A 22,966-nucleotide genomic window follows, 5' to 3' on the forward strand; every position below is an offset into this window, starting at 1 on the left:
AAAAAAAATCAATCACAAGAGCAACTGGAACCCCAGAGCAAGTTTCCTGGTCAGGCAGCCATTCCCTATTTTCTTACTCAGATTGTTCAAGCTCAACCTCACTCCTTCCTCTGACACAATGTCATACCTCAAGGCACTGACCCTCAGTAGCAGGAAAACGTGTCTGCATGGCAAAATAAGCCATATCCCAGTGGGATCCCTTTTCCTGCCCTTTCCCAACATAAAGCAACACCCTTCCTCATCCAAGTCAACCCAGCATGGGGACATAAAGCAGACTGGTTGCTGCCAGGGTGGCCAAAGCTCTGGTTCAGGAGCCACAACGAGCTCCCAGGACAGTTACATGCTCTAAGCCAGCTCATCTACTCACCCAGATCTTAGAAAAGGTCCTCCAGACCCACATGGGCTCCTCAGCACACCACACCCCAACTCCAAACCCCCATGCAATGCACCCTCATCCCTCCACCCTCTGCCACAAACACCCAAATTAGATCTTCCCTAGCAAGCAGGCAAGACCCAAGAGAAAATTACAAGCTCTCCCCATGCCCAGAGAGCCCATGAAGCATCAGAAGAGGAGTCACAAAACATCCTGGCCCATCTCCAGGCGCTTCAGAGACTTTGGTGCTTCCCAAAAAATATCTCCACAAACCAACATCAGGTGGAACAAAACACAGTTTTGGGAACAGACACACGACTCTCCCATCCCCAAGGTTGGGGAACCAGCAGTCCATAACCTGCAGGAAGCCTGCTATGACAACCATGGACTTGTCCATGACCTCAGTGGGCCCCAGTGACTCCAGCACTGATCCACTCGTTGCCTCCATCACTACAAGCAACTGAGCACGCTGAAACTGTCCCCAGCTCCTGGCAAGGTCACCTGGAGCCTCACCTGCATGTGACACAGCCCCCAGAGGTCCTGTCCCCAGCAGGTCCCTGTCTCTGGCCAGCAACACCGGCAGCCAAGCCAACGCTCAAAGGGCATCGCTGCGCACGCACCATGTCACTCACACAGCCCCGGAACAACATACCTGGCACCACAAATACCATCTTATTTACATAATGCTCTGGATAAAGGGGACAAAGAGGCTTACTGCATTACATCTGGGACTAGGATTGCATCAGCGCCCACAGGCCCTAATCCCACTCAGAGCTGTGCTGCCGGGGCGTGGTGGGACAGGGCCGAGGGGCAGCCCCACTAGGTCCAGCTCAACGCTCTCCCCACCACAACATGCACAGAAAGATCCCTACACCCTGGAAATGCCAATTAAATCAGGCACAATATGTGACTTTGGTCCTCAACCCAGAAGTGGGATCCCAGATGTGAGTGTCCCACCTGTCCCGGCCTAGACACAACACAGACGTTGACTTTGTCCGGGGAATGATGCCCACATGGACATGCTCGAAAGACCAGGCAGCTCCCGGTTTTCTTTAATTTATGCAATCACAACTAAAGATACACTGTAAATATAACCTGGAGGCAATTTTTGATTCAAGGCAACCCTGTTCTCCAAGAGAATAAACCAGACGGAGTGAACTTTGGTCTGCTCCTCTTGTTAATTCAAAATAAAGAGACACACACAAGCTGTTGGGTAAATCCAACACCATGTGAGAGAACCTCAACCACCTTTGTGAGCCCTTTCTTCCCAGAAATGCACCTTTTCAGCTCAATTTACAGGGAAAAAGCTTTTGAGGCAGAAGCAGCAATGTCATCACCACCGACATAAGACGAGCCGGGTGCAAGGAAGTGTGAGGGGACTTTGCAACTGAGGCAAGGGAAGGATAATCTGGGGCTACCACCCAGCACAGGGCTCCAGACAGACAGATGGATCCCCTTCAAAAAATCACACCACTTTCAGCACACAGAGAGATAACAAGGATGTTAAGAGACACATCCATGCACACACACACACTGGCCCCTGAGGCTACTGAGCCTAATGGTGACTCACCAAACACAGACCAAGTGAAGTGCCTGGCTTGGAGAAAGGAATAAAACCCGCTCCCCGTGCTCTGGCCATACTCAATTACAGGCCATTCCAACTTGCTTGATAATTAATTTCCTCCAGTGGCTCTGATCAGAGGCAGCCCTTGCCCTCCATGCCAGGCCAGTCCAGGTGAAACATTAAATCCTTGTCCTTTTCCACCACAGAGACACCACGCTCCCTGCGCTGCACACATCTCCCTTCTCCTCCTCACAGGAGAGGGGAAAACCTCACTGGATGAACAAGGGTGTAAAAAGGCAAGGATTTGTGTTTTGTGACTCAAACAGCTTCAAAATAATAAAACATAAATTATTTTTGGTCAAGAGCTAATCAATAAAATCAGCTGCCTGGATTTTCTGAGTGCCGTGCATGTGCGGTCGCGTACTGCCAACAAAGACCTAGAAATGTGCGGCATAATCTGATGCTGGAGTCATCGCACAAAGCGTGGAAATAGGTTTTCCTGAGGATGTCCAGGCAAGGAACTGCCTGCACACGAAGGAGCCCAAAAGGCAGACCCCCAACACCGGCATCCTCGGACATTCCGGAGGAGGGGGAAAGAGCCCATGGGGCTCCTCAGTGCACACTTTGGAAAATGAGCGTACAAAGCCTCCTCCAAGGGAAAGGGCCTTCCCAGAAAGCGGGGAAAAAGGAAAGGAAAGGCAAAAGGAAGGCTGCTGGGAGATGGAGGGGAGCCAAGTCTCGCAGACCAGAGCTGAACCTGTGACCTTCCCCGTGTACACAACGGGCGGGAGAGCGCACGGCAGGAGCGCTTGCCCCGCCGGCCGCCCCAGCCCTCGCGGGACACCCGGCCACGTTGTCACCGGCGGGGTCACCTCCAGACGGGCCCCGCTGGCCGACGGGGGGGCTCCAAGGACTCGAATGAGAGCGGCTCGTACTGCGGCACAGGGCCCGGCCCCGGGGGTGCTGCCCGGAGGGGCTCCGCTCTCGGGGCCTGACCCGCCCCAAACTCACAGGGACTCGCTAAACGCGTTGGGGAACATTCAATCTTCCGGGATTTGAGGGGAGAACCGACCCCTGACCGGCACCACAAAAGAGCTGAGATCCAGTGAACCTGTGCTCGCGCTGTCCCTGTGCCCCTGTGCCCCCCAAACCCTCCCTGCGCGGGGGTCAGGAGGGGTGACCCCCGCCTCCGCCCAGCAACACCGCCATCCTCCCCGCCCGCAGCCCCGACCCTCCCCACACAACCTGGCATGGCGGTGACCCCACGCAGGGGAGGGACACCGCTGCCAGCCGTGGGGACCCGAGCGCGACCCTCGCGACGGCAAAGGCGGGCCCCGCTCCGCCCGGGGGGACCCGACCCCAACGGCCGCGACACCCGCGGGGCTCCTTCCCAACGGCCGCGGGAGGGACCCGCAACCGCCCCCGGGCCCCGGGGAGGGGGGCAGGGGCACACACACAGACCCTCGTCCCCGTGGCGCGGGGGGGCTGCGGAGCCCCATCCCCACGGCAGAGATGAGCGAGGGGGACGCACATATCCCATATCCCCGTCCCCAGTGGTCGCAGGGGTGGGGGGCACACAGACTGCCCCAGAGCCCGGGGGGGGCGCACGGCCCCATTCCCAGGGGGCACAGAGATTGGGGGGGGGCACTGAAATTCCCGTTCCCCGTGGTCCCGGGGAGGGGTACCCGGATCCCCGTCCGTGTAAGGGTCACGGGGGGGGCGCGGGGGGTGGGGGAGGGCACAGCCGCCTTCCCGGGGGTCACAAGGAAAAGCGGGGAGGGCACACATCCCCGTCACGGCTCAGAGCGGCGGCCCGGGCCCAGCCCGTGCAGAAGGGGCGGGGGGGGGGGGTGCCCGAGGCCCGAGGGGAGCCCCAATCGCCACCCCCCCGCACACCCCCCCCCGCCCGCGGGGGGTCGGGCGGCGTGGCGCGGGCCCGGCCGGGCGCGCACTCACCCGGTCGCTGGGGTATCCGCCCTAGGTGCGCTCCATGTGGGTCGCGCCGGGGCCGGCGCTGCGGGCCGGGGCCGGGGCCGGGCCGGGCCGGCCGGGGCCGCCACGCGCTGAGGCCGCGCCGCGCAGGCCGCGCCGGGTCCGCCGGGCGGGGCGGGGCGGACGCGGCGCAAAACGCGGAGGGCGGAACGTGGAGCGGCGTCCCCGGGCGGCGGGAAAACACGGAGCGGACTCTCCGCCTGAAGCATCGGGAGCCGGAGACAGACAAAGCCCGGAGCGGAGCGGGCCCTGCCTTGGGAGCCGGAGCCGCCGTAGCGCCTCCTCGGAAATGGCGGGGTGATTCTTTCGGGGGTGTTTCACGCTCTGGGTGGTGTCTTGTGAGACCTCAGGCCGGCACGGTTCCCCAGGGCCATGCTTTTAGCTCCCTGAGCCAGCACAGAAAGGGAGGGGGCGGGAATCATCACCACCCGGGCATCCACACCTACCTCAAAATCCACCATCATGCCCCACGCTGCCACTTTTCCTTTCCAAACTCTTCTGGATGGAGAGAGCACCTGGGTCCCCAGCCGTTCTCATGTCCCCTAAACTCTCCACTTCCCACCTAAAGCCTCAGCACCAACCCTGCGGACCAGGGAGGAAATTCCATCTCATCTCAACCCTAGTCCCCAGACAACCCAAAACCTCTGCTCCTTTTCCCAAAGCCTCAGCATCAGCCCCGCTGTTTGGTGAGGAAATTTCGGTTCAGCTCAGTGGGGATGCCCCAGTGCTGTCTCCGTGACACCCCAAAACCAGGAAGGTGAAGCAGTGCAGCGAGCTGTGCCAATGGGAGGTGGGATGCAGGATCCCAGCTGGCATCTGTCAGGGTTGGCCATGGAGCAGGAATGTGCACAAATCTGCAGGTCCTGCAGAGGGAGAGGGCAGCACCAGCTCCATCCACACAGCCAGGGTCTGCTGTAAGTATGCCAGCCCAAAGAGGTGCCACCATTCCTTGAGTGTGCCACCATCCAGTGTGGTTTTAGGAGACCATCAAAGGAGATGCCAATTTCTTCTGATGCTTTGTGCCCCAAACAAGGACAAGACAAGACCCAAATCGCTGGCAAAGAGTGCCAAGAAGCCCAGAGGTCTGGGTGTCTCACCAGCTTTTGGGGCTGGGGAAAGCGGGAGGGAGCCAGAGGATGTTCAAATCAACAGGAAAAGAGGGATGAGAATTCTGACAGCCCAAAATAAAGAGGAGAAATCCTTCCTTATCTTGATGAGGAGAAACTGTCCTCACAGAGCACAGAGCCAATGCTAGCAGGCTCCAATTATATTATATTATGTATTAACAAAACCAGGTCAGTTTTTACTGGAGTATTTTCAAGGATTGGGTAAAAGGTTTTATGGGCATTTGGTGTTGATGCTCAGCAAATTTCAGACCAGGAATGGTGCTTCCAAGGTGGAAAAACCAGCGTCAGTCAGGAACACAGGATGAACCAGGGATGGGCCAGTGCATCTTTCCTGGTAAAATTGTGATGCCACTAACACAGAAGGAAAACAAAACCCCTGCCAGGCAAGGCAGTTCCATTGGGAATGATCTCTGCATCGCTCCAGTGATGTTTTGGCATGAGCAGGGCCTGTGATCCAGCCTGCCTGCAGGCGCTGGAGATCCCACAGGATCCTACAGACCATGGTGGATGTGGAACCCTTAGGGGTGAAACCTGCAGGCACCAGGTGAGCTGTGAGTGACAAAGGACAGGGAGGTGACAAGGCAGAAGCCACAGATGGATCTGGTTTAATATGGAGCCAAATCATGGATTCATATCAAAGCCTGGCTCAGGCATGGGATGGGTGACCCATCTGGAGAAGCAGTACCTTGGGATGGGGATTTTAAGAGGAACTAGGTGTGATGCAGGTGGGATTTTGTGGGATCACAGAGCTGGTAGAGGCACACTGAACAACAGCTCCCACACCATAACCTCTGTGCCAGTCGTGGGCAGCTCAGAGCTGAAACACCCACAAGGGTTTTCCCACTGAGGGATAACGTGGGTGGGCCTTGGATCCAGCCCCATCATTTCCAGCACCTCAGAGATCCCACAGGCAGCAAATGGAGCCAGAAGACAACTCTCAGGGCAAATGGCAGTGCTGCAGCATGAAGGCTCGGCACCCTCCTCCTCCTCCTCGCCCATGGGGCAGAGGGCTGGGATAACCCACACCCAGGGCCTGTGCCCAGCAGTTGAGCTGGCAGCTCCCACCACATTCCTGGGAAAGAGGAGGAAAAGGGACGCTGGGAGTGCTGGGGGGATCACTCCATCCCCACCAGAGCTGGGTGGGCTCAGGGTAATGAGGAGGAGCTCTTAGAGCATGGCAAGGCAGAGCCTGGAGCAGCCCAGCACGAAGGGATCACAGCCCAGCACACACCAGTGCATGATGAGCGTGGTAATGTGGGGAGAGGCACAGCGTGAGGGAGAAAAAGGCAAAATTCAGCTTATTCCAAAGGTGTTCTACACACAGCTGCTGGGGCCAGGCTGCTGCTTTGGTACCAACCAGCACAAGGATGTAAGGTTGGGCACTCAGCAGTGATTCCCAAGGGCTGGAAGAGCACCTGTGGGCAGGCACAGAGCCCACCTCTAACCCCAGACCTCCCATCCCCACTTGGCTCTCTGGCTGTTGGGAGCCATCCCCCTCATCCCCTCACCCTTCTCCTCCATGTGTTTGACCCCACAGAGCACAAAATACCTCAAGGCATTTTTTGGAGAGGGAGATCCTGCCAAAGCCAGGCTGGAGCTGGGCTGCCTGCTGCCAGAGAGCTCCCCATGCCCCATGCTGCTCCTGTGGGTGCCAGTGATTGCTGAACTGCATCCTCCCACCCACCCTTGTCTGCAGCGTGGGACCTCCCTGGAAGCACAGGGCTGCTGGGCCAGGTCTTGGTGAAAACAAGTCTTTTAATATTTTGGAATACAAGAGAGAAAGCAATACCTAAACACAATCTGGGATCAGGGATCCATCTTGCACCTGCCTTCCAGAGCTGAAGACCATCCTGGCTCCCTTCAGAGGCAGTTGGGTGCTTCATGGGAACCAGTGCTGCTCCCCCGGCGCTCACCCCACGGCTTTCTGCTTCATTAACCCCTTCTTTGCTCCCTGGTGGATCTTTGCATCCAGCTTCCCTGTAAAGAGGGGATTAAAGAAAAAAAAGAAGAACACAACAAACCCTCATCACTCTTTATTTTTAAATGCTATTTGCAATGCAAATGAGCTGGAGGCAGCGAGGTCTCCTAGTTAGTGTGTTCCTGTCACATCCAATTATCGTGCTTGAGGAGCCAGGCGTTTCCAGCCGCCCTGGCCTCCCTCTGCAGGCGCGACACCCGCCAGCCAGGGGCAGCGTGCCCAACGTGGCCAAGGGGGGGAAATTCAGCCAGGAGAGGAGTGAATTCACATCCAGCACTCGCCTGACACTACCAGGGGGGAAACCAACCCCTGTGCCTGCCCACAGGGTGCTTGGAGGAGATGGGAACCATCCAGAAATGTGGCGGGGATGTGTTGCTGCACGGCGCGGCAAAAGGCAGGAGTGGGACAGCAAACCCTCAGCTTGGGATGGTGGTGCAATCACACCCAGTGTGATGGGGACACCTGCTCCACGTTGCTACGTGCCAGGTTGGTGGTCTCCAAGGCCACCTGCTGCCTTTGCCACCAGGGAAAACCTCAGCCAGCAGCTCCAATGGGACCTGGAGCAAACACTGCCTTCTCCTTGTCCTTCACAGCCCTTGGGGGCTTCACTGCCAGCTCTGCTTTCCCACCTGGGAGAGGAGCAGGACACCAGAACATGAGATTTTGGGTAACTCCTGCTGAAAAAGCCAGCAGCCAGGCATTGTGATGTGCTTCCGCATAGGAGTGTCCTTGTCCTCTTCTTCCTGTCAGTAAAAACGCAGGGATGCTCCTGCTCTCCCAGCTCCCAGAGAGGCTCTGCCAGCAGCCAACACTGGTCCCTCCTCTAATGCCACATCTCCCCAGGACTTGCCTTCCTGCTGCTCCCTTGGATCTTCCCATCCTCTAAATGCCAGCCTCCTCCTGTCTCTGCAGCTGGGAACAGAGATAGGGCAAGGTACACCAGGCTCCAAAGCTCTGCTTCAACCACTGCTCCAAAATCTGCTGCTAAATGTCCATGTGCCGTAAGAAGCAGGTGCTTCTCCAGAGAAAACGGCTCCTAACCAGCCAGTGACCATCACCTTCTCTTCAAACCAAGAAACCTTCTCAATTCCAGTTCAACAAAGTGTGCAGACCACAAATGCCACAGATCCACGAACTGAAACATGGCTTGAAGATGTTCTGGGAGATCCTCCATCCCCTTGGCCACCCCAGAGAAAACATTCCCAACCACCTTAGGATGGGGAAGAAGCCCCCTCCTTGCAATTGCTGTTTCCAGTCACTGGCACCCAGCAGGCTGAGCCAGCCCAGCAGTGTGTCAGACCACCCTGTCCTCACGTCAGGGGTGGCTTTGGCAGGAGAAAGGCAGCAAGTTCACCTTCTCTCCATGCTCTGGTCCCCCGACACCACCTACTGTCACCAGGGCTGCTGCTTTTCATGAGCCTGCCTGCTTCTCCTGGACCCAAAAACACTGGGAGCTCCTCTGCTCTTCCAGCTTGCAAACACCACACAGGTAACCTTTAAGAAAAGGCTAAAAATAAGGCAAAGCCCCAGGGTCCCTTGCTCTTTCTGCTCAATGATTCAAGGCCTCTTGTCTCACACCATGTCCTCTGCTCCTCTTCACTCTTCCAGACACTGGCTGTTGGAGGGAGGCTTCTAATTGATGCTTCATGGTAGCTTTGCCTGGATTCAAGGAACTCTCCCATGAGAAAGGCCAATAAGCTTTGTCCTCTCGCACTAAAACTACAAGGGGACATATCTGGGGAGAGCTGTGCTCCCAGATGCAACACTGTGCCCACCCCTTCCACAAAAACAATGACCCTGAGAGCAAAAATTGAGCCATGCTAGGGTTTTTTTCCCATCCCCAGGCTGCTAGAAACAATTTGCAACAGAGAAGCATCCGGATGTCACTGTGGCGAGGTCCATGCTGTTATCTGGCAAGGAAAACTGCTCTGGCTTGGCTTCCCAACAGGACAAACTGGCATTTTGTCATGGTTTGAGCCAGGTTTGAAGGAGACCAGGGCAGCCAGCAAGCCCAAGCGAGGATGTGAGCTGGCACCTTCCCTCTGCTCAGCTTCCAGCTGGGAGAATTAAGCTTCTGACTGCCTGGGATGCAATGCCAGCTTCTATTAAAACAGCGCCTTGCGCCGATGAAAGGTCAAAGGCTTCCCTGCTCCTTCCCCAGGCTGTCATAAATATCACCCAGACGGACCACGTCCCTCCTGGGAGGTGAGCACACAGCTCCACGGCCCCCCTGTGCTGCTCCTGTGACAGCTCCTACTGGGATGGAGGGCAGGGAAGGCAGGGCCAGCAGTGGCAGTGGGAGCACAGGCAGCCGCCAGCACAGCCGGCTCCCTTCCAGGCTGTTAGACTGATCCCTCTCCAAGCAGGAAAGTGTCACAACACAAAGGAGATGATGTGACAGATGGGGAGGGGACTGGCAGCACCTGCACCCGGCAAGGCAGACGGGCAGGAGCCGCAGAGCAGCTTCGCCCTCTCCCACCCACGGCCACACAGAGGCAGAGGTGGGAGTGAAGGAGCTCGAGAGCCTGGCAGAGAGAGGGCAAAGGAGAGGTTAAAACAAGAGGAAAAAAGGATGCAGTGGCTGCACCAGCACGCAAGGGCCACGAGGCTAACCCACAGCCAAGATTTGCATCCTAAATAACTCCTGCCTGCTCACTGGCACTCAGAATAACCCATCTAGGGGGAGGACCACGAGCGAGATTCAAAGGCCCGCAGGTCTCCAAGCACTGGTCAGCATTGGCTGAATACACCTCCCAGCTGCTGCTCAAAAAGGCAAGGAAGAAACCAAATGGTTTTGCAGGACATCCCAACACCCAGCTGTGGGAGAAAGGTGATTCCCTGAGAAGAGAGGGGAAAAAAACCCTCAAAGCCAACAAAAATAACTCTCTGCTGTGCTTCAAAAAAGCCCTTATTAACCTGAGAAATCCCAGCACTCCTGAACCCCAGGTACTAGCCCAAGGATCCATGTGGAAAGGAGGGAGATCACCCAGTTGTCAGCTCTGCTGAACAAACAGCCGAGACCCTTCCTGCTTCTGCTGCTTTTAGCCCGTCAAATTAATTTTTCACATGCCCTGCAAGCGCGTGCGGTGCCTTCCCCGGGCTGTGTGCTGGGGAGGGAGGCTGCTAATAAGGACGGAGCTGACTGCGGGCTCCCCAGCTGCCGCATTCCCTCCTCCACCCTTTTTACAGCAGGGATAACTGGCAGCCTGCGGAGGGGCTGGTGCCTCGTAAAAGGGACTGACGGCGCTGGCGAGCGCGGCGCGGGCAGATGCTGCGGCGCTTCCCTGTGTGCTCTGCCAGCACAGGGCATCCCACCCCACCCCATCCCATCGGCCTGCAGATGGGGAACGTCCATCTGGCCCTGCAGCTCTTGCTGTTCAAGCCCTCAGGGGCAAGAGTGTGGTTTGGAACTGCAGGACACGAAGGGTGCCTGGATCCGGCACTGCTGCACCAATTCCCATCCTGACCCATGCTGGTGCTGGCAGATCAGCCACTGACACAACTGCTCTTTGACTCCCCAAGTGTTTGCAGAGGATGTATTTGGAAGGAAGCAACATCTGGGGAAAGGGGGAACTGAAGACAAAAAAAAAATATTACAGATGTACTCAAGCCATTAAACAAACACCTCCAGATCAAAGAGCAGCCGGCGAAGGTTGGGAACTCATCTGGCAGCAGCAAGCTGGGGTGGCAAGGCTCTGAGGGCTGGGGGGGCACCTGGGGAAACTTTACTACTTACAGATTTTGTGTTTTCCTTTGATGGGAAACTTGAGAACCATCTCCTGGGGATTCGTGCAGATAAAGACAAATGGAGAGCCGGACTCCTGGCTCAGGTCCGGATACTGTGAAACACAGAGAGACACAGAGAGCAGAGTCAGGACGGCTGCATGGGCACAGACAGAGCTCAGTGGGCAAGACAGAGGGATCTTAGCCAAGACATGGGTTATGTGGAGGCTGTAGCAGCTCAGACCAAACCACTTCAAGAACTTCTAATGAAAGAAAACCCAACAATTCCAGGTTTGGGTCTTATTCCGCAAGTCCCTTGCTCAGGCTCTTCTCACTGTGCCTCTTTGGATCTGCTCACCCTGGGTGTTCCCAAGCCCCTTTCAGCCCCCTTTGGCACCCCCTGCGCCACCCCTGTGGTTTCACACTTGATTTAGGCAGATCAGAACCCTGGGATGTTGAGAGGGACGTGGTTGGAGCCCTACCATCACCAGCCCACCTGTTCACTGGGACAAGCAAGGGACAGATTTTCAGCCTGATGCATCCCCGGATTCAGGTGACCAGCAATGTGAATATTCACACTAATCCCTAACAGGTCATGGACAGCACACCAGCACCACAACCAAGACAACCTGCCAAACTCAGCCTGAAACAACCACTAGAGAGGTGGCCACCACCAGCTGTCCCAGCTACAGATACACCCCCAAATGTTCCCCACAAAGCTCAATCCCAAACACAAGGATTTGAGACTTGGAGAGTGTGCACAGTCCTGCTGTGGGACACACATTCCTTGATATTCACTTGCCTATAAAGGGTGAGCAACACACCTGCTACACACCGAGGTGATGGCTCAGAGAGGCCAGCTCAGGGCTGGCTCCATTCACAGAATCATTGGAGGGATTTTAACACACTCAACACATGGAGGAATTTTACAGGAAGAGAATAAACAGATTATAGAATCACAGAAGCATTTAGGTTGGAAAAAGACCTCTAAAATTGTTTCTCTCATTAACCATGTGGGGAAAAAAGAGAAAAAACCCACTCCGTGCAGGAAGCATACCAAGATCCTGGCTGGCTGCAGCTCAGCCTCCCCAGCATTCAGAGGTGAAATGCAAAACAGTCATAAAAAATGTATGTCTCAGCTCTCACCTCAGACTGTCCATGAGCTGCAGAGCTGGTGCTGACAGCACTGAGGCCAGCACATGGCAGAGGATGCTCCAGCCCAGGAAACCCTGCTCAAACAGACTGCGGAAGTGCTTTTCCTTCCATGGGAAAAATGCCTTCTTTTTTTTCCCTGCTCCCTTGCCTTCCTCGAGCAGATCCATCAAGGCTGCTGGAGGGGACAGGATGCCAGAGCAGATGGAGCTGCGTGTCCTGGCAAATCCCCCATTTGTTAGTAACAAATGACTCCTAGGCCGGGTGTTTGAAAAGCTCTCACCGACCTGCCAAGATGAGTTTGGATTTGCCCTGGAACAGCTGGGCACGGCAAGGGAAGCAGGGAGAGACCTGCTCTGCCCACACTGCAGCAGGGCTTGGCAGCACTGCCAGCAGCTCAGGGAGATTTACAGAAGCCCAACGCTGGGATTGGATCAACCAGGGGAAGCGTTTCCAAGCCCTCTCATTTTCCACAGCCTGGAAGAGCTGTGCACTGGGTAAGAGAGAGGTACAAGCACTCAGCTGCTCTGTGCTGGGGAGGAGGAGCTGCCCTGATCTGCTCCATGTGCCCATGCCCTGCTGCACCAACCCAGCCTTGGACAGCTTTCCTCCTCTCTGTTCTCTTTTGGCTGAGTCACCTTACTTGACTTGCTTCCACTGCTCCGTGCCCATGCCAAGGATTTTCATTTCCCATCTGCAGGGAAGGAGGATCTTGGAAGGTTAGGAAGAGCCAATGTGAATATCCCAGTCAGTGCCTGGAGAGTGTGAAATGCTGGCACTGCTCTGTCACTGTCAGTATCTCCTGGGTGACCAGCGGCACCTCCGTGGCTGGAGATGAGGACAAGCCAAAGGACCAAGGTCCTTCAAGGCTGGAGGAGCAAAGGCTACCCAAACCTGGCTGCAGAGGGGATCCCTCCTGCTCCACTACCCCTGGTTCAGCCCGTGGGGCAGCCAGGACGGGTGTGTGGCAGAGGTGCTGCTGCTGGAACACAGCTGCTCCCCAAATGCCCTCAGCCACATCTCCCAGGTGGACCTGGACACCACCATGTCCCCTTCACACCTTTTACAGCCCCATGCTAGGAACACCTCCCAAACAGGCACCTGCAGGGAAGCAACAGCCAGCTGATTTCTCCACTGACAGCTTTCATTCAAACCTGGATGGAGCCTTCAGCTCCAGCAGTTCCCGCTCAGTCCAATCTCAAGGCCAAGGTGGCTGCCACACTGTGACTTGAACTCCTGCTTCCACACCACAGCCTTTCATCTTTGCTGCCAGGGTGCATTTCTGTCTGTGAGCCAAACCCCTCTGCGTCCTTTTTAATTTTGAAAAGCTTTGGTCCTTCCTCCGGCATCTCACTTCCAGGAGGCAGGGAAGGAGCCTCTCATCCAGCCACTGCATTTAAGGCTTCCTATTGTACCTACCCCAGAAACCTCTTATCCCATCCAGGTGAACAAGGATCCAGAATATTCCCGTGGGCTGGAGCTGAGAAAGAGCTATAACCCTTTCCTTTGCCTAGAGTCAGGATGTTCCGAAGCAAGGAAGATGAGGCTGAGCTCCCACAAGATGCTGAGCCAAGCCAACAGCCCAGCTCCCTTCTTCCCCTAGTGCCTTCCATGACTAAATTCCATTCATTCATCCCACAGAAAGCTCCATTCTCAAAAGAGATGCTGCCATCAAGACACCAAACAGGTCAGCCTCTGTTACATTGTCCAAAGCTGCCCAAATTGAAGTACCAAAACCTAATTTCTCACTGTTTCTGCTGTGAAAAGTCAGTTGTGTTACTCTACTGTCTGAAAAGCCGGAAGTTTAGGAGGCAGAGAAGAAATTTATTCCCAACTACTCCACCCCACAGGCAGCCCATCATCACTTCAGTAAACCTGAGCTTGGAATAAAAGCCCAAACCCAGAGCTGGTGTGGCAGAGGGGGAGGACAGAGCACATCCTGTCATGTTGCTCAGGTTGGACAGGCTTGGTGTCACTGGCTCTAGTGGGAGGTGTGCTTCACCCCATGGCAGGGAATAAAATGAGATGAACTCTATGGTCACTCCCAACCCCAACCAGTCTGGGATTCTGTGACCCCCAGTAAAGACAATCTCCAGCAGCAGTTCTTCAAATAAAAGGTCAGTTCAGAGTGAAACCATGCTCCCTCTCTTCCAGAGACCAAAGAATCAAACCCAGCCAGGAGTCTGATGGGGGATGTTCCTTCTTAAATTCAACAGCACTCATCTCTCTTGTATTGGTGGTGTTAATAAGATAGGGGCTGATACTCCAGCTTTACACTGCCTCTCCCTGGAAGCAACCTGGATACAACAAACACAGTCCAGAGACCAGATTGTCCCTCAAAAAGGAGCAAACCTACCCTTCTCCAGTCCTGCAGATGACCAGAGAAGCTCGAAAGAGAGAGGTTATGCAATGCAACTACAGTGTGAAAAAGGAGATGTAGCCTCCTTTCAGACCTTCTGCCACCTTGTAGTCAGCAGGCAGCAAGGGAGGTGGGAGGCCAGTGGGCTGTGTGGGCTGAAAGCAGCTGATGTGGCTCACCAAGAGCTGCTCCTCCCACTGCTTCACACCAACACCCCACAGACACACTCCACACACAGCCACTGCCCCCCCTGCTCGTCCCACCTCTCCAGCTGGGCTTCACTTTGCTGCTAACAGGTCTGGGAGACCCCAGCTGTGAGGAGATTAGGTGGGAGGGAAGGGAAAAGCACATCTCAAGGCAGCTTAACACCTGCAGGAAGAGCTCGAGGTTAAAGGAAGGTGGAAAAGGCAGCTGAGCACTGGGCTCCTCCAAAAACTGCCCACCAGACTCACCCTGACGCCAGAGCCAGCGCTTGGCACACGTATTAAGTGGCTATCAGATGTCCCCAACAGCCACCCAGCTCAAGCTGCAAGCAGGGATAATTGCTAATGAATGTTCCCTACACTTTGTTTTCACCATCCCTCGTCTCCCATCACCAGCTTGTCACCACCAGGAATAGCAGCAGGGCTGCCAGCCTCCCGCTCCACAGCCCACAGCAAAAGAGCAAAGGAGGGGACGAGCCAGCTCGGAGCCAGCAGAGACACAAACCCACCTTCTCTGACATCTGAGGAAAAAAAATCCTGCTAGATTTTCCCCCCCCACACCAATCTGTTACACTTTTTCCTTTCCCAATTTAGGTAAAGCCTGCAGCAGGATGGTGGGGCCGGGCAGGCTCACCCAGCATTCCTGGTACTTAATGCAGCATTTGGGACCCTTTGCTCATCCTGATCGCATCTCCACAGGAGGAAAAAAAAATAAAACATCCCAAACCCCTCAATTTCTGCTCCTCTCCCCAATAAGCTGCACTGGCTTGAACCCAACTGCTGTGACCCGGAGGCAGGGAATGGAAAGAGCAGAAGGAAAACGTCCTGGGGGGAAGCCAAACCATCACTAACGAGATGAGCTCTGCTCTGGTGCATCCGAGGCAGGAACAAAGGCACCGCGTGCACCGAGCAGCGGCTCCGCACAGCACAAAGCCCCAGCGCGCTCCGCAGCTTCTCTAGCGACCCTCCAGGAGCATTCCTGCTCTCATTAAGGCCTGGGGACACAAAAGGGGTGGGAACAGTCCTGGTTTCACACGCGGCAGCCAGCCTGTGGAGCCCTGCAATGCAGCCCGAGCTGGGCTTGCCATGGGAGCGCACATCGCGGGCAGCGGCGGAGAATTGCACGCTGGAACCTGCGGTCCTTGCCCTGGTCACTGCCACTGTCTCTCCATCTTGCAGCTGCTGGGGACACCAGCAGCCAGGAGGTGCTTGAGATGCTCTGCAAGGTTCACGATGGAAAGGGGTGAATCATTTTCCTGGCGTGGCTCCCCGGTGAACAAGAGGGAAAACACGGCTCGCTCTGCCAGGCAGCGCCGGGCCAGGACACCCGCTCCAGCCTTCATTTCCCTGCTGCTCTCCAAATAAAAGAGACAGCACTGGAAAGCAACGCTGTCTGGAAAGAATAAAAGCAAGCAGACCCCGTGTGTTGGCAAGAGAATTCACCATAAAATGCATTCAAAGGGGAAAAAATCATCCTGGTGGAGGCAGCATCTCCTCTGGCAGAGCGGGGCTGCTGCATCCAGCAGGGGCAATAAATCAGCGCCCCCCAGCAGGCAGAAACACACTCTGGGCTCGTCCTGGCTGTGCGAGACACCCCTTGGCCACGTGCAAAAAGAGGAGTGGGATGCAAGGGAGCCCCTGGGAGCCCAAGTTCCTTCGCCCCGTTTTCTTGGTGATTTGTGGGAGAGGCGGATCCGCTCTTCTTTCATGCCTCATAAGCTTCATCGCTGCCACAGACACGTAACAGGTAATTAACTACTAAACAGCCATTTTCTCCTCCTCTCCGGAGGGAAATTGCTCACCATCCAGCTAGAAAATGTTTCTTCAGTGGTTTGCAAGAGGGAAAAGAAAATGGGCAGCTTTTTGGGAGGGATGGGGGTGCTGCAGCCAAATAAGGGCACTCGCAGCAATGCCTGCACCACAAACACATGGATCCAGGAGAATTGAAGCCATCAAATCTGAGAGATAATGCTTAATTGGATGTGGGTGCCACTGTGTCCAAGCCACATTTGGCCTGTCACTTTTCCAAGGAGAGTGGCTTAGGAGCATCAGCTCCCTGTCATTTGTTCTGACAGCAGTGGTCTCCATCATCTCTTTACAAGGACGTTCCCTTTGGGGAATTATCCAGCCAATTCTCCCAACACAGCCTTCACCCTGAGTGCCCCAGGGCACGCTCACACACAGGTGACACCCAACTGCCAACAGCAGATTCAGGTTTACCACCACTGTGTCACCTCCTGATTCAGCCCTCCAGTCCTGAAAAGCGCTTGCAGAGCAGCAAGTGCTTCACTCCGAGTTTTGATCACCCTCATGACACAGTCTTGCATCACACTTCCAGCTCCAAGCACATTGTCAAGCACCATTTTTTAAGGTCATATGCCAACCAGCCTTTGGCCCATGAGAAACGTAACATTTTCCTAAATAGAAACCCTAAAGCACATCCAAGTTTCTAGAAATGCCAAATTTTCTAGCTCGAGGCAGAAACATCCAGAACATGCACCCAAAGAACACTACAAGCTGTCCTTGGCCATGGAAGAGCTCAGGGATGCAGCAGAGCTGCTCCACAGAGGCTGAGTTAGCAAAGGGATGCACGCTGATGTTCAGTTCAAATCAAGAGAACACGAAAAGCAGGAAAAAAAAGTAGGATCACAAAGAAATCCAAACAAAAGCCGTCAGCCAAACTTTTGTTTGAAAGCCTGTCAGGTCTAGACTGCAACGTGTGAGGAAGGAACAGCTCGAAACCACAGCTGCTAATGGTTATGGATTTGGCAATCAAAATGTCTTTGTTAAAAAAAAATAAAAGAGAAAAAAAGTTAACTGCCTGACTATTGAGGCTACAAACCACAGCCTTGATGCATTGTTGCAGTCAACATCCTCCCTGCTGTTCCTGAGCGCTTACAGCTGCCGCTGGCAGCTCTGTGTGCTGGCACATGCTCCCTGCACCAGGATGCACAAGGAATTTTGTGAGCCTGCCTTCCTTTCCCCTTCTTCCCACCACAATGCCTGGCAGCCCTGGGCTGCTCTGCCCCTCCATGCCTGGCTGGTAGAACCAGATGCTGCTGGGACGGCCGCGGGATCCTTCCCTGGAGGGGCGGATCCATCGGGTGGGTGTTCTCAGAGCCCGGCTCCCATCGAGGTGTCTCTACACCACAGGCTGTGCTTTGATTTGAAGGGCAGGGGAAGCAATTAAAACATAGTAAGTAATAACAGGACTTTGAAATGTAGATTTCAAATTCAGCCTTGTGCTGGTGCACTCTAAGCTGCCTGTCAGGGCTCAGCTGAACCGGCAGTGCAGGACCTACAGCCACCAACACCCTCCTGCCCTCACATGCCAGCCCAAAACCCGCCCATGGTAAACCCTGGAAAGGCTGGAGGTATTTATGGAGTGCCTGACAACCAGTCCAGGAGAAACTGGGTGGACTTGGAATAATATTTGGGAAGGCACTGGGCTGAAAGGGCTGTTTGCATGCCCCATACCAAGGGACAGGGCTAAGCTCAGCTCCAACACAGCCCCATCACCTGCACCATCAGCAAGGAGAAGGGAAAAGCAACAGGGAGGAGGAGCTGAGGGGAGTCAGGGTAGCTCAGCTGGCTGCACACAGTCAGACTTCAAGCAGCTTCACAAAGGCCTTTCACAGTCAGAGCTGGGAAGAACAAGGGTAGAACACACAGCCGAGCTGGAAAACGCAAACGTTGGGAACACAGCCCTGCCCCTGCCCTGGCTCACATGGGCAGCTGCCTCTCCCCTTGCTGACCCTTGCTGCTGCTCCCCAAGGAGGAAGGATGCCAGCACCTGCCCCCAGAACTGATTCAACCCCCCGGATGGGATGGGATCTCTCACAGGACCAGGAAACGCATTGGAGCGACCGGTCTGTTCAGGGTTGGGAAATCAGTGACACACAACAAAAGCTTAAGCAAGCAGAGTCCTTGGGCACTCTGCATTACTGTGGGGGCTGCATTCTGCAGCTGACACATCATTTGGGGTCACCATGGAAAGGGTGGTCACAGCCCAACCTGGATGGGAAGACAGTGGGGCACCAGACCTGGGGCTCCAGGTCAGTTTTATCTAACCCTCGGTTTCAGGATTAAATAAAACCCAAACAGTGAGAAGGCAGCAAGTATCAGTGACCACATCTGAGAGAGGGAAAAAGCCCTGCCAGCTCATGAGTAGTTTGCTGAAATGGTAGCAGAGGCAAAGTCCACAGTCATCATTAATTAAGTCATATGCTTCAGCCTTGGCTTGGCTTTCTCCCTTGGGTCTAGGAAACCAGAGGAGAGGGCAAGCAGGCCTCTATCATTCGATTTCTTTGGCATGCTAATGCATTCCTAAATTAATCATCATCAAGTGACAATCTCTCCTTCATCTTAACAGCCTGAGCAGTGACCTGAGCAAACCTGCTGGCTTATGCAAGGCAGCTGGAGCCTCAGAAGAGCCTCTGATGAAAACCAAAGCACTTCCCATATGGAAAAACTCCCCCATCTCTTACCGTCCCTAATCCAAACCAGCTGCATTCCTGCTCTGCTCCCAGAACCACAAATCGGGGGATTTTGTGGGGTGAGAACCTGAATTAAAGAGATGCATCACCCTGTGAGCCAGCCTAATGCCTGACACCACTGGATCTGGCATCTGGCTGCACAGAAAAGACAAATTCAGCTCAGGAGAATGCAGGGCCCTGTAAAGTTCAAAGGCCTTTCGTGGGCTGCAATCATTAACAACCACCTAGACTGCTCCAGAAGGAAGGATATCTGACCTAGCTAAAAATCCTTCACTGGGAGAGGTGCCTCAGGAATGAGAAGGCAAATATCCTGGTGGTGGGGAGGCAAGGAAGGGGCCAGGACAGCCACAGCACCACACAAACAGGCATTTGTCTCACTCAGCCTGCACCAGGAAACCCTTCCCTCAGGGACCAGGTCCCCATAAAAAGTCTCTATGCATTTATACTGTTCCTAGAAGCACACATCAATGTCTGTGTTTGTGTTTCTCCCCTCCCATTAACTCCTAAGGAAAATACTCCCAGAGGGCTGTTGTTCCTTTATTTGGAGATAATCTAAACAGGCACCTTCTGGAGTCTAAATATAGAAAGTCTCTACCCTTCTTCACTCGCATTTGAGAATCTAAACCAAGTTCTGTACACTGGGCACCTGAGTTCACTTTTTTTGTTGTTCTTTTCACCAGAGAGGGAAGAGGAGGCCAAAAGTTTAAACCCAAATTTCCTGAGTGGGAAAGCTGGAGCCTATTTAAATGATAGCTGCAATCTCGTGGCACAAAAATAGCTTGTACATGTTCCCTGAGCAGATTTAGGACACTAAGTGATCACCTAGAAATGAAAAATAAACACTTAACTCCCATCAAACATAATTAGCCAATAGTTCAGCCTGGTATAATGGCTCCATCCAGGTATTGGCACTTGAAATAAACCAAGCACACCCATCAACCACCCAAACAGCAGCAGGAAACTCTCTTTTTCCAGCTAAATAACCTCTCAGATCAAAGCCATTAGCAAAAGGAACATGGACTTGAGAGCACATGGAAATGGCATCAATGTAAACACCTCCCTGCTGGCTTTGGTGCTGCGCCAAGGCCTGCCTGCCCCATGCCACAGATCCCAAGGGGGCACTGCTGAGGTCACTGGCACCTCCTGAGGAAAACAAGGGCAGCTCCTTGCCCTGCTCGAGGTGTCACTGACGTCAGCTCCCAGCAAGGAAAAGCCTCGGTGAACACTTGGATCTCCAAGGGGGAAAAAAGTTTCCAGGTCACCTCTAGCTGAGAAGTGTAACAAAGGAATCATTCTGGTCTTGAGCAGGGATTTTTGGGCTGCTGCCAGGGAGAGGAGGAAATGAGCCCAGAATGTGCTCTGAGGAGGGGCAAGATGTGCAAAGCTCAAGTGGAAATCCTGAGATTTCAGAGGGATCTGCAGGCAGCAGGCAAGCAGGGCTGAGCTCCCTGCAAACACAACAAGGGACACTGAACACCTGGGCTGGACCCTCCTGCTGCCAGAGCAGCTTCAAGCCAAAGATCACAGCTCTGAGCAGCAAGATGGGGTGTAAATAACCTCTGCCTGGAAGAACTGATTTATTTTTCACGTGGGAAAGAGACCCAGAGGAGCAGATTTAACCAGCTCATGCAATAGGCAGCATCAACTGGGATTAGGGCACCTGACTGATCCTAATCACAAGGACATCTCTTCTCTGCTCTTCCTCTGCTCCCTGCCAGCTCCAGCACTACAGATCCTGTTCCATCATCACTTCCCACACGTCCTCAGGATCTGCAAACCATCTCAGCAACGTCAGCTGGGCCTCCAATGCTGCAGGTAGGGCAGGGGAAGGTAGGAACCGCCCCCTCTCAGTGGTGATGAAAGGCCAGGCTTACATGTGCAGCAAAAATGTGGTTAAATAACCCCTCCCTGGCCATAATGCAAGAGCTCTGGCAGGGAATGGGTCTGACTCTGCTGGGGCAGCGTTGCTTAATTTTGGTTTTTTGAGCACCAGTGTAAAAAAAAATAAAATTAAATGAGGATAATGATAGAAAAATACCAGCGGGGTGCCACAACATCTTCATTAGCAACTTGAGAGAGGATGCAAACAGCAGGGAAATTAAATCTGCAGACAGTGCTAAACAGGGAGTGGGTGACAGCAGTGAAAGGGCTGAGAGGTAATGGGAGAGTTACAGTGGGACACACCACAAAGCCATGGAATCACAGACTGGGTAAAGGTGGAAGGGACCTTAAAGCTCATCCCATTCCACCCCTGCTATGGGCAGGGACACCTCCCACTAGACAAAGTGCTCCAAGCCCTGTCCAGCCTGGCCTTGGGCACTTCCAGGGATGCAGGGGCAGCCACAGCTGCTCTGGGTACCTGTGCCAGGGCCTCACCACCCTCACAGGAAACAATTCCTTTCAGCATGCCACCCAGCCCTGCCCTCTGGCAGTGGGCAGCCATTCCCCCATACCCTGGCACTCCTTGTCCCAGTCCCTCTCCAGCTCTCCTGGAGCCCCTTCAGGCCCTGCAGGGGACTCCAAGGCCTCCTCAGAGCCTTCTCTTCTCCAGGCTGAACACCCCCAGGATAAAGACAAACAGACCTAAGACCAGGAACAGTCTCCCTTGCCTATGGGAACAAATAGTCACAAGAGTCAAACCAAACCTTTGTGGCTGCCAAAAAACACTGGATCACCACCAAAACACCGTGAGCAAGCCAGGAACTATTTCATCCTCAGGAGGTTGGTATAACCTGCAAGTGAGGCTCACCCTGCACTTGTGAAATGATTTCTTCTGGAACATGCAGGAGCCTCCAACAGGAGGTGGTGAGGAGGAGAGGTGTGAGCCAAAGCACAGAGCCTGGAAAAGCTCCACCAGAGCTCAATCCCCGAGAGGTCTCTGCTCTGCATCACCTCCCCTCGCCTGCTCACACATTCCCTGAAAATACCCAATGTTTCTGCACGCCCTGAGTGGTGGGAAAGCATCATGTTCCTTGCCTCTCTGCCTGAGCTACAAGGAACCTTTGCACACTGGATCACAATGCTGACACTGCTGATGAAGCCAGGCTGAAACACCCACGTGAGCAACAGGAATATCTTACTCCTGGCGAGACCCAACTCACATTTCTGAGCTTTGTCATCTTGCTGACAATTGCAATTAAATTCAGCTCAGCTTCCTTCAGATGCACTTGCTGCTCCTGAGAGCCTAAAAAAACAGGTATTTCCTAAGAAAGCAACTGCAGAAAGGCTCAAATCTCTGGATTTTAGCTCACAAGTGAGGGAAATTACCACTGCTTAAAGGAATCCTGGGAAAAACAGACAAAATCACCAGAAAAAGCAGGAAATTAGGGATTATAAGGAGTTTGGAATATGGGAGCAGCAAAAAGGCAGAGAAATGCAACCTAGGAAATGCCACAGCATTGAGGAGAAAGGGAAATCTGCCTCTAACAGGTTGGATAATGGTGCTCCTGGATACACTGCTCTGCCTCCAGCCCCTCTGCAGCCAAGCAGTGCCCACAGACTGGGAGGGATTCCCAGAGAATGTGGTTAACTGGGAAGGTCCTTCCTGGGAAGATTAAAGCTAGTTACCTACAGCACAACTCCCACATCAGAGATGCTGTCACAGCCATTCCACCAATGCCTGAACCATCCACAAAGCAAGAGCAGGGATTGTGACAAACAGAAAAGTACTTGTAAGAGACCAAGATCTATTTTCCACCACAGCAGGAGATGGACAGGAGCCTACACTGAAGCCCAAACTGAAAATTAGTGGATGCTACAAAAGAAAATCCCTACAATGGCCTGGGTGCCCCTTCCTCTCCCTCTCCCATGGCTTGTTTCCATACAAAGCCAAATATTCCTGTAGGTTTCATGGTATTCCAGTCCCAAAGCTCCCTCTGCTGCTCATGCTCTAACTTCTCTGCCTTCCTCCTGTGACTAAGAGACACAACCTCATCAGAAATACACTCCCTGTCTTTCCAGGCATCTCTCCCAGGTAAAAACCTCACAGGGTTAGGAAAG

General features: G+C 54.1%; 2 protein-coding genes across 2 annotated transcripts in view; both read right to left on the bottom strand.

Moving 5' to 3' along the window:
• ZNF609 (zinc finger protein 609) overlaps positions 1-3,980 on the bottom strand; it is a 61,816-nt gene extending 57,836 nt beyond the window's left edge. Inside the window, exon 1 of the mRNA XM_058033143.1 lies at positions 3,894-3,980. The gene's annotated coding sequence lies outside the window, so the exon portion shown is untranslated. The remainder of the gene's footprint in view (positions 1-3,893) is intronic.
• A 2,811-nt stretch (positions 3,981-6,791) lies between these two features.
• TRIP4 (thyroid hormone receptor interactor 4) overlaps positions 6,792-22,966 on the bottom strand; it is a 30,021-nt gene continuing 13,846 nt past the window's right edge. The window contains exons 12-13 of the mRNA XM_058033146.1: positions 10,771-10,873; positions 6,792-7,033 (exon numbers count right to left, since the gene is read on the bottom strand). Of these exons, the coding sequence (XP_057889129.1) occupies positions 6,966-7,033; positions 10,771-10,873 (171 nt within the window). The 3' untranslated portion in view covers positions 6,792-6,965. The remainder of the gene's footprint in view (positions 7,034-10,770; positions 10,874-22,966) is intronic.

The sequence above is a fragment of the Melospiza georgiana genome, chromosome 13, assembly GCF_028018845.1.
Source record: "Melospiza georgiana isolate bMelGeo1 chromosome 13, bMelGeo1.pri, whole genome shotgun sequence".
Taxonomy (NCBI): Eukaryota; Metazoa; Chordata; class Aves; order Passeriformes; family Passerellidae; genus Melospiza; species Melospiza georgiana.